The sequence below is a fragment of the Meriones unguiculatus genome, chromosome 17 (assembly GCF_030254825.1).
Source record: "Meriones unguiculatus strain TT.TT164.6M chromosome 17, Bangor_MerUng_6.1, whole genome shotgun sequence".
In the NCBI taxonomy this organism is placed as follows: Eukaryota; Metazoa; Chordata; class Mammalia; order Rodentia; family Muridae; genus Meriones; species Meriones unguiculatus.
Window position 1 is genome coordinate 90,776,836 of NC_083364.1, and position 12,217 is coordinate 90,789,052.

Genomic DNA, 12,217 nt, shown 5'->3' on the forward strand with positions numbered 1-12,217 from the left:
AAGACCTGTTTGTCTTTTTAACTATCTATAATTATAGCTATTACAGCTCAGAAAGCTGGACTAACACCCCCCCCCCACACACACACACATAGCCTATTACTTTTTTCCAGTTTGCTTAAAAGCATCTACTTCAGCAAAGAATTTCCGTTCAAATTAAAATTTATTATAATTTACAACAAATTTTAGTTTCATAGGAGTAGAGGGATGAATAGATAAAGGTGCTTTTTAATTTCTAAGCAGGTAGTTAGATATGGTAGTTATTCTACCATATTAATATCCTAGAATAGTTCATTTGATAAGGAAAGAAAATGTCCATATCTGACAATAGTTGACTGCACAGGGAGAATTTACCTTCATCAAATTTTTCTTCTGAAATCTAATGATCTGTGCAGCAATTTTGCATATAATCAAAATATAGGCAGGATGGCTGGGAAAGCCTCCAAATAATTTTCAGAAGAAATCATGTTAGGTAGTAGAAGCAGAACCAATACAGGGAAAATTACAAACTTATGGATTACAAACTAATGGATTGAACGTGTCTCCCATGAAGTGGTAGGTCAAGGGCTTCACTTCTCTCCTTGCTGCTGTGGGAAGCTGCTGCAACCTGTAGGAACTGCAGCTTTCAGGAAGGAAGTTAATGTTGGCTACCCTGGTCCTGGCTGTTCACCTCTCAAAAGCCAGTCTTCAAGAGATGAGCTGAATGCTGAGAGGAAGGTACTGGATTCAACTGGATTCAAGCTCATTCAGATGGGCTGCCCCTAGAGGAAACAGAAAGACCATTGTTCTTACAGGTTTATCATGAGAAACCCATGAAAGTGCTAGGCTTTCTTAGTCAGACAAAGGTGGTGGCTTGAGACTATGGCCAAAAATGAGACATTTTTGAGTAGAGCCTTCAACATTTAGGACATATATCTGTTTTCTAGTGTGACCCACCCAAATGGCTTGGATGTTCTAAAGACTAGTTTATTTATTTTTTTAACATTTTTAATTAACTTATTTTCTTATTAATTACAATTTATTCATTTTGTATCCCAGCTGTAGGCCCCTCCCTCATCCCCTCCCAATCCCACCCTCCCTCCTACCCTCTTCTCCTCCCATGACCCTGCCCAAGTCCACTGATAGAGGAGGTCCTCCTCACTTTTCATCTGACCCAAGCTTATCAGGTCTCATCAGGAGTGTCTGCATTGTCTTCCTCTGTGGCCTGGTAAACCTGCTCTCCCATCAGGGGGAGGTGATCAAAGAAGCAGCCACTGAGTTCATGTCAGAGACAGACCCTGTTCCCATTACTAGGGAACCCACTTGGACTGAGCTGCCATAGGCTACCTCTATGCAGGAGTTCTAGGTTATCTCCATGAATGGTCCTTGGTTGGAGTATCAGTCTCAGAAAAGAGCCCTGTGCCCAGATTTTTTGGTTCTGTTGCTTTCCTTGTGGAGCTCCTTTAACATTTTTATAGCTATAAAAAGCAGTGTGTGTGTGTGTGTGTGTGTGTGTGTGTGTGTTTACATGTGAACAAGTTTATTTTTTAAGATACACTTAACTGATGTCTCTAAAAGTGAAACCTCACAGAAATCAGAAGGTTTTGTATTACTCAGTGAGCAGAGCTAATAAACATAAATATGTTCATATATTATTTTAAGCCCAACAGTTGTTTGGGGTTTTGTAAATCTAAAGAAAAAATTAGCAGATAAAAATCTTGATTGGAACTCAATGACTGGCTCTTTGGCCTCCCCACCCCCCAAGGGAGGAGCAGTCCTGTTAGGCCACAGAGGAGGGCTTTGCAGCCAATCCTGAAGATACCTGATAAAATAGGATCAGATGAATGGGGAGGAGGTCCCCCCCATCAGTGGACTTGGAAAGGGGCACGGTGGAGATGAGGGAGGGAGGGAGGGGCTGGGAGGGAATGAGGGATCGGGACATGGCTGGGATACAGAGTTAATAAAATGTAACTGATAAGAAAAAAAAAATTTAAAAAAAATCTAAAAAAAAAAATCTTGATTGCCTTCTCTCAGAATTCACAGACCCAAGCAAGAAAGGGAAAGAGAAAACAATTTGAACAGTGGCTCCCACTGTTGCGTCACTGGGTCTGTGTCCTTGAAGAACAAGTTGGCAAACCCATCTGCTCTCCTTCCTTTCTCCTCCCCTCCCCTCTTTCTTCCTCTTCCTCTCTCTTTTACTCCCTCTCCCCTCCATCCCTCCTTTCCTACCTTCCTCTCTGTCTACCTCATTACCTACCTCAGGTTCTCCTCTCTCTGCTTGCTGCTGCTCTGTAGGTCAGGTTCAGTTCTTGGCTGGTAAGGTTCAGTGCTTGTGACAGTGGAAGAAGTCAAAACTTAGGAGACATTTCACAGCTCTGACTGTTGTGTTGGGAAATCACACGTTATTGTATCTGGCTGTCCAGATTTCATAGTTCAATAGTAATACTTCCACTACTACTCCAACAGTAATATCCTGCCCATGAAACACACATGATACATTCTAAGTAACGTGCTCACTCCTGTGTGGTATCTGCTTGTACCAGCTCTTTTCACAGCCATGCTTCAGAGCAAGATAATAGGAGAAAATTCGTTTCTGCTCTCTAGACATGAAATAATTGTTAAAGACAAAAACATTTGCCATGCACAATGTTATTGTTTGAAAAATAAGTTCATGCAAAGTGAAAGGTCAAAACATATGTAAGAAGCTGAGTTCGGAACAAAGAGCTCTCACATTGCTTGATATATTAAGAGAATCAGTGTCAGAACAAGAGTAGAGGACTTAAAAGAGTTTAACCACATCTTTTCCTGGGTGGATTATGTGTTCATCACATCCCTGTCACCATCATCCAAGCAGCCATTAAACCAATAGCAGCCTAGCACAGAGAGAACACAGGATGTGAAAAAGGAGAGAGAGAGTTTTAAAAAAATGGCACTAAAAGAAACATAAATTAGGAAAATTGTTACACAATAGAGGGCAAATGATGCTAAGGGGAAGTACTAGGTAGTTATGATGTAGAGTTTGGAAGACTCAAAGCATCACCATCTTGTCTGATGCCTGAGACCCAGATCTTCACGTTTTACTTTACAACATCAGAATCTGGGCATGTGGATCAGTGGCAGTGTGTTCACCTGGCATGTTGCGAGGCCCTTAGAACGAGGTGTGGTATTAAATAATGTGCTTTACATAATCTTAGGCAATCTTCAACCTTTCTTGAGCTATATAGAAAAACCCTGCCTGAAAAATGCTTAAGTATTGTATTCTAATGCATGCATTTCTTTCTCTACTTTGTTTTATTTCAGTTTATTCTTCTACAGCAACATCACACTATAATGGAGAAACTCTCTAAGCCATTAAATACTTTTTGTAACCCTCTTATTTTCTTCTATTGTCATATTGTGTATCTGAAAATATAAGCCATATATTGTAGGAGTCCTCACAGTAAAGAGCCTTGTCTTTTTTCTAGATTTAATTAGTAGGAGATTGGTTGAGATTTTTGCCATTTAAGATGATATTGGCTATGGATTTATCTTATATAACCTTTATTATGCTGAGATATGTTATTTTGATCCTTATCCTTTCTAGAACTTTTATCATAAAGTTGGTATTGTCAAAAAACTTTTCTGTACCCATTGAAATGATCACATAATTTGTATCTTTGAGTATTTTTATATTATATTGTATTACTTTTTAAAAAAATTATGGATGTTGAACCTTTTCCTGTGCAAGCAGTTTTTCAGGATTTTGTTTTTATTTGTGTTGATCAGGGATAAGGGTGCAGAATTTTATTTTGTTGCTACATCTTTTCCTGGTTGGGATTATGGAGTAATACTAGGACTGTAGAAGAAATTTGGAGGTGTTCTTTCAACAAGAATATAATTGCTTTATAAGTGTTGGTTGTACTTCTTCTTTAAAGATCTAGTAAACTGTTGTGAATCTCTCCAGATCTGTGCTTTTATAATTAGAGAACTTTTAAAAAAGTAGTACTGCTTAAATTTCTACTGTTCTTATAGCTTTTTAAAAGTTATTAATACTATCTTTGTTTTATTTTGGTGGATCAGTTATATCCATAAATTTACTGAGTTTTAATTTTATCAGCTCATTGGAATAGAGAATTTTAAAGTATGGATTTATCACTCTCCAAGCTCCTCTGATATTTGTTGTCACTGCTCCCTCTCATCTCTACTTTTATTAATTTCCTCCATCAATAGTCCTCTTTTTCTTCTGATTTTTATTAGTTTTGATCAATGTTTATGATAATCACCCAAATTAGCCTTGATGCCTTTCTTGATGAACACTGGAAGTCTCTAGTTTCTAGTACTTTCTCACTGATGATCTTACAAGATACATTTGAATTTCTTTTCTCAAATGGATCTTTATTCATTTTATTCATTGCACATTATTTAAAAAGGGAATTTTAGTTTATATTCAGTGCTAATGACAATCATTTATACTCTGTAAATCTTTGTCTTCCTGTTTGTTTTTATTGGATAAATTTGAAATGCACATTTTCTGAAAAGTCAAGGAGTAACTGCATTTGAAGGCATATTTTACCAAGTATAACTCTTTGTGACTGGTACATTCTTATTTTATCTTAATTATTTTAAAAGAAAGTAAGAGCTTGTTGGCCCATAAAACCCAAACACATGAGCTAAGGGACCAGGGGAAGTAGAGGCTCTTGCCAATATGGACTTTCCTCTGGGTCCCTGTTTTTTTGTTTGTTTTATATTTCTAAGCCAGAAGGCCTACCCCCCACAACCCCATGCTTATATTGTTATTGTCTTACTGTTAAAGATTATTTGCCCTCTTGTCTAAGATCTATATAGAAGAGGTTAAGAAATATTATGTAGACAAATCAGTAAAACTTTACATGATAGTCAATGATTTTTATTGATAACCACCATTCCTCTCATTGAGAAATTGATGCTACTAAGTATGACATGGGAACGTTTCAACTTCATTTTCCCATCATGCTTAGCTGCTGGAAAAAAAAAGTGTCTAAAGTTTAAAGGATCACTAGGAAGTGCTATTCAGATGTCAAGATTCTACTACAGTGATTTATTTTTATCTTTATTGCTGTGGCTAAATGGACCCCAAAGAGGTTGTAGGCAGTTTTTAAAATTAAGATTATCAAAAGTAATCCAATATTACTTTTTAATCAGAAATGGTGTGAACCATTCATCCATGTTCTGAGAGACTCGATAATCCAAAAAAGGACTTAAGTAATAATGATTCTATATACTTATAATTTCTACCTTATAATATAACTACCGTATCTTATAATACCATAACTTATAACTACCATATAATATAACTCCATATCTTAGAGTCCCATATTCATGGAATTTTACAATCTTGGATTTAAAATGTATCACTATTATATATATAATGTATGTGTGTGTGTTCTTTTCTTATCTAAATTTCCTAGAATATACTAATATTTCATTGGTTATTGTGGATAGCATAGATGTGGTTTAAAGTGAATGAGAAGATATATATGTTTTAAATGAAAACACAACACCATTTTACCCAAGGACTATCATAATACATGCACTTTTGATACCTGAGGTTTTCTGGAACCCATCTTCTATGGATGATTAGGGACAGTTGCACAGATTTTCCTGCTTCACGACAAAATATACTTCACTAGTTAGTTTTCATTATTATGTCATTTTGATCTTTTCTCTCTGTCTCTAGCTCTTACCCTGGAAAACTCAGACATTTAAACATAAACATAACTATTTCTACTACCCTACATTCCATGTTTTCTGTTATCATGTCAATGCATCATTTTTTAAAATTTAAGGTAAGTTTTGGAGGTTTCACCATGTGGTTCGTAGCTTCTTTGGGAACTCTAACTCGGTGTTGTATAGAGCATGTAAGCTACAATCCAACTTTGACTGTCAGCACGATCTTCTGTCACTGAAAGCACAGGCTGGCCCTGTGTCGCCCCCTAACTCCTACAATTCTTCAACCCCTCTTCCACAGGGAGGATGACTTTTGCTTTGTCTTATTATAGCTTGTTTTGTCCTATTTGGCTGTTGTCTCTTGGACATCTGCTCTTTTCTGAAGAAAAGCTTGAGAGGGAATGATACGGAGGGAGAAAAGGAAGGTGGGGAGCAAGCTGGAAAGAGTGGAGGGATGGAAAACTGTGGTCAAAACGTATTGTATGAGTAAAGAGTCTATTTTCAAAAAAATGAAAAAACAAAACAAAACATGAGTTGGCTGACTCATATATTCAGTGATAGGCCTCCTGCTCAGATGTAGCCAATATGTAGCTCAGTCTCCATCGGGTTGCCTAGTAAGGGGAACAGAGGATGTCTCTGACATGGACTCTGATGCCTTCTCTTTGATCACTTCCCTCTGGCGGGGAAGCCTTGTCAGGCCACATGGAAAGAGGATGCAGCCAGTCCTGATGAGACTTGATAGGCTTGGGTCAGTTCTTAAGCAGGCGAGCTTCCCCTTTCTGTGGACTAGGGGAGAGGAATAGGGGAAAGAGAGAGGAAGAGTGGGGCAGGGAGGAGATGACAGAGGAGCTATGATTGGGATGTAAAGTGAATAAATTAAAAAATAATTTAAATTAAAAACGGAAAATTTCAATAGACCTTCACTCACCAGCTTATAGCAGTTGAATGCTCAGAGAATAAATCTCCATGCACCAAAGCTGATACAATGTCACAGGTGAATTGATTTTCTAGTGGAGGTACTCCAAAAGCACCTAATCTCAAAGATAAATCACAAGTCAAACCCGGAGAGTCAACAAAGAATCAGAAGACCATATTAGATGCAAGAATAAATGATTTTATTAGGTCAAATATAACTGAACTCACATACAGAGTCCTGTAATTTATGAATAAGTGATCAATCATTTCAAAAGACATTTGAATTTATAGTTTGTTATTCAATCATTTCTTACTTGAGTAGATCTAGCTTTGCCAGAGAAGGAATACAGCAACAGATTCGTTAGCCTACGATAGTAGCACTGAGTTAGCTCGATTCATTAATAATCAGGGCGATCAGCAATTTGCTCTCCAGATTGCCGATCCACGGGTGGGTCTGTGACAAGAAGACTGGAAGTTTGTAGAGGTCATGTAGGTTGGGTGGCAGAATCTAGATCCATGACCAAAGGAAGGGTAGCAATGGACTCCATAATTCACAGGTCTAAAGACACTGGAGCTGCAGCCTGAAGTGTAGTAGCTCCTTGACCCGGAGCCCAGGGAATGGCAGCTGCTGGATCCAAAGCCCTGAGAGCCAGCATATGTCCTGCAGGGACTGCAGAAGCCGGAGACCCTGGAGCTGTAGCAGGGCCGCTGGCAGGAGCTATGCACCACCCGGGAAGTCTGGCATCTGATGGGCTGGAAGCAGTTCTGATGACAGCCGCTGTGGAGAGAGGAACCCAGGTGGCAGGGTCTGGGAGAGCAGAAGTTAGTGCTCTGGATGAGGTGACGGGGGTAGGAAGAGCCACAGGAGGAATAGGGGTAGTGTAGTTGACCCCCATAGGATCTAGAGGAGATGCTTCCAGAACAGCAGCTGTAGGGCATGTTGAGGCGAGATGTGAGACCAGCTAGGCGTCAATGAGATAATGTGGGTTTGAGCGTCACGGTCTAGACTTCAAGTTATATATCTTCTTCACGGGTGTGTCCACATTCCATTGGCTCCATTCACCTCCCTCACCCTTCATGTGAAAATATTTTCCTTGGTTATTCAGTTTATTTTTTCACACATTCATTATTAATTGCACTTTAATCACTGTGGCATGTAGCAAGGAGATAAAAAGAATTTCTTTGCCCTGGAATTTGCTGTGGTTTAGTATTCAGTGTTACAGTTTGTCACATTTCCTAGTATCTTCCTTTCATTGTCCATGCATCTGCTGAGACTATGTCCCAGGAGAAGGATTACATAAACTCATTCTTTATTTCCTTGACACTAAAAGTACTCGGTGGTTACTACTCAAAATTGTTTGTCTCTTCTATTTTTCACAAAAAATAATTGTAAGAAAATCTTCAAATACTGTATTTAGGGTTTTGTCTGTTTTTTTTTTTTTTTTTTTTTAAATGAGCTATTACATAAACTCCCCCTCTCATGGTGAGCTGATTATTAAGAACTTCAGCTGTGGAGTTTCTACCAATGGTTTTCTCAGTGCAGACCTTTCTTACATCATTTTCACATAAAGAAGCAATAAATACCGCCCTCTGAGTGGAACTTTAAAGAGAAATGTCATCATGGATTTTCTGATGAGACTGTTTTATAGTTTACAACCTTAATCTCTCTCTCTCTCTCTCTCTCTCTCTCTCTCTCTCTGTGTGTGTGTGTGTGAGAGAGAGAGAGAGAGAGAGAGAGAGAATGTAAATTTGTTTTATTTTATTGTTTTCATAGAAAGTAACACTCTTGAATGACCTCATTTATATGTACCTAAAATGCAATTTTAGGGATTGCTATTTTTTTTCTCTATAACACTAACTGCAGGTGCTGGAGCCAGGTAGATACCGAAGCAAAGTCTGGGTAATAACGCTGCTGAAGAGCTGAAACTGCCGTTGTCTCCTTACATCTCATGGCATGGCAGAGAGTTATGCCTTAACTGTGGCTTCCTTAAGCAGAGCCCATCTTCAAACTCTAAAATTCAACTCCAATTTATCTTAAAAGTAATCTATTAAGCTTGTTTATATTAATATGTAAAAGTCTGGTAAACCCTTATTTACCTTTTCTGGTAATACTTGCACTGAATTGTGTTCAACTAGAAAATTCCATGCCTCAGTGATTTTTATACATTTCAAGAATAGTTTATTTTCTAGCTACATACAGAAATGGCTGGAAAATTCAGAGTCAGATTAATGGTGACACAGTCTTCTTATTTGCTTTGTATCTATTCCTCATCCTCTGAGCCTGGCATTTTATTGGGTTTAACTAAGTGAGATGGCATTCCCAACTGTCATAGTATAGAAGTTGCCTTAAATGCCCAAGAATTAACCAGCTGTATGCCAAGCACGCACACTATTCAGAGCACTTCCTTACTCTGTTTTATGATTATTTCTCTCATGCAGAACCCAAAGGTGGCATGTGTCACCCAAAATGACCTTGTGCAATGCTCAGGCCGCCATTCTGACTCACGTAAGAGAATAAGCTCTGTTTATGAATGGACACCTACTGATTTTCTTAAAGCAGTGAGTGCCATTCTCAGCACGTGGCCTTCCTTCTGATGCCATCTGTGAACTCCTTTGTTCAGAAGTACCCCTCTATTATTATTAGAAGGTAATTCTATGAGACAAAGAAAGAGAGAGGGGAAGAGAAAGAGAGAGAGAGAGAGGGAGAAAGATACAAAGAGAGAGAGAGAAAGAGAGAGAGAGAGAATATTCTTAATACCTCAAAGTTTCCGCTTTCCAAGCTAGGTACCTATAGTGCAGAATAAACACTAGAATTACTTGACCATAAAGCAATTCTAATTAACAGTGCTTCCACTCATTTGTAATTACATTATTATTTTTCATTAGAGTTATATGTGCACTTTGTGCAAATGCTAATAAACAACTCATAAATGCTAATAAATATGTCCTTCAGAATGGAAGAAAGGGCGGAACTAGGTAAAGCAGCTTTAATATCTCCCAAAGGGATCGTGGAAACACTAATGTCCTCCACACTTCTATATACACAGGCAAGATGTTTAAGATGATCATCCGTTTAGCATTAATTTTAGACTTAGTGGTTTCTCTCTTTTTCTCTGAAACTATAGACATAGTATTGGGAGGAGGTCTCTGGAAAGGCCTTCTGGGGACGTGGAGGGTAATGGAGTATAAATTAAAACACATTGTATACGATATGAAATGCTCAAATAAATAGCAATATTAAAATGCTTTTGTTTCTCTCTTTTCCTCCCTATTTACCTTTTTTTCTCAACATTCCCCCATTCTTGAGAAATACCAATATGCTACATTAGAACAAACATAAAAGTTAACCTCCACCACAGTGTTGCTTGTCAAAAGTTGCTTCCTTTCAAGTCCTTGCAAAACTGTTGTTTTCCAAATTGTTACCCATGCCCCTTAACCTTCAAACCAACAATTTCTCACCGCAGGATTTTTATAAATTAAAGAAAAAAAATACTTTCAAATTCAACAAAATTCGGCAATAGCAAAAAGAATAGAGAACTAGAGCCCACACCCCTGTGTCGTTACATCTGTACTGACTCTCACGTTCTCAGAAATTGAGCTCTCGAGGCCAAAAGCAGTCCATGCTCCCCAGTTCTTCCTTAGGACGAATCTGGCTCCTTACTGTGTTTTCTCCCTTTTCACCCTTGAGGTTTATTATGTGTTGAATCCAGTAATGTGTTGAATCTGGTATTTGGGCCATAAGACTCCTGACAGCTGGAAGGCTTGATGCAAGGTGATAGGCCATGCCTTCCTGCTCCCTGCCAGGTCCAGCCTTGCCTTTCTCCAAGGTCCTCTCAAATTCTCCTTGGCATCCATAACAACTCGTTGCAGTACCTGGTTTTGTTCCAAGCAATGTAAAAATGTAATCGGCTTCCAACCTGCTCTTTCTGTACATCTGCTTCTAAGAGCCTACACTTGTACCAAGGAAGTGACTTGAAGAAATCCAGCAGTCTACATAAAATTATGTGGAGTAACACAGCAGCCTCAGTACCTTTTTTTTTTAGAAATTATTTCCTCAAAACTTCAGCATTTTGTCTCAATTGCACCCTCTGTTCTCTCTTAAAATGAAATAGACTAGACATTAGAGAAAGTAGTCCTATGTGTGCCAGCTCTAGTCTGATTCTTTCTCAGTTGTTGATGATGATGATAGATTTGATTTTTTTTAATTCTTTATTAATTACACTTTATTCACTTTGTATCCCCCCTGTGGTTTCTTCCCTCCTCCCATCCCAATCCCTCCCTTCTTTCACCCTCTGCATGTATGCCCCTCCCCAAGTCCACTGATAGGGGAGGTCTTCTTTTCCTTCCTAGTCAATTAGGTCTCATCAAGAGTGGCTGCATTGTCTTCTTCTGTGGCCTGGTAATACTGCTTCCCCCTCAGGGGGAGGTAATTAAAGAGCAGGCCAATCAGTTCATGTCAGAGACAGTCCCTGTTCCTATTACAATGGAACCCACTTGGAGACTGAACTCCCTTGGGCTACATCTGTGCAGGAGTCTTAGGTTATCTCCTTGCATAGTCCTTGGTTGGAATAGCAGTCTCAGGAAAGACCCCTGTGCTCAGATATTTGGCTTCTGTTGCTCTCCTTGTGGAGTTCCTGTCCTCTCCAGATCTTACTGTTTCCCACATCTTTCCTAAGATTCCCTGCACTCTGCCCAAAGATTGCCCATAAGTCTCAGCATCTGCATTGATAGTCTGCAGGGCAGAGCCTTTCAGAGGTCCTCTGTGTCAGGCTCCCAACTTGTTCCCTCTTTTCTCCTTCTTCTGATATCCAGCCTCTTTGCCTTTCTGGGTAGGAATTGAGCATTTTAGCAAGAGTCCTCCCTCTTGATTAGTTTCTTTAGGTGTACATATTTTAGTAGGTTTATCCTATATTATATGTCTATATGAGTGAGTATATACCCTGTGCATCTTTCTGCTTCTGGGATAGCTCACTCAGGATGATCTTTTCCAGATCCCACCATTTACCTACAAATTTCATGATTTCCTTGTTTTTTTATTGCTGAGTAATATTCCATTGTGTAGATATACCACAATTTGTGCATCCATTCCTCCACTGAGGGGCATCTGGGCTGTTTCCAGCTTCTGGCTATTACGACTGCTACAAACATGGTTGAGCAAATGTCCTTATTGTGTACTTGAGACTCTTTTGGGTATATGCCTAGGAGTGGGATAGCTGGATCTTGAGGAAGAGCTATTCCTAGTTGTCTGAGAAAGTGCCAGATTGCTTTCCAGAGTGGTTGTACAAGTTTACATTCCCACCAGCAATGGAGGATGGTTCCTCTTTCTCCACAACCTCTCCAGCATGTGTTGTCACTTGAGTTTTTGATCTTAGCCATTCTGAAGAGTGTAAGGTGAAATCTTAGGGTCGAGAAACACTTAAAGAAATGCTCAACCTCATTAGCCATCAGGGAAATGGAAATTAAAACAACCCTAAGATTTGATTTTAAATGGATGTCTAAGAAATTATTTTACAAACAAATTAAGATTCATACGGTTTATATTGACATTATTGTTTTTATAATAATGTTATCATATTTAGCATGCATAGATAACGTTCTTTCACATTGAAATTTTTATAAACATACTTAAAATATGACCACA

The 12,217-nt window shown here is 38.8% G+C and overlaps 1 protein-coding gene across 1 annotated transcript; it reads right to left on the minus strand.

The window, feature by feature from the left end:
- Window positions 1-6,990: 6,990 nt before the first annotated feature.
- On the minus strand, window positions 6,991-7,515 carry LOC132648497 (keratin-associated protein 13-1-like). The gene has a single exon (XM_060370058.1). It carries the CDS (start codon window positions 7,513-7,515, stop codon window positions 6,991-6,993), a length of 525 nt encoding a protein of 174 aa, XP_060226041.1.
- Between the last annotated feature and the right edge of the window lie 4,702 nt (window positions 7,516-12,217).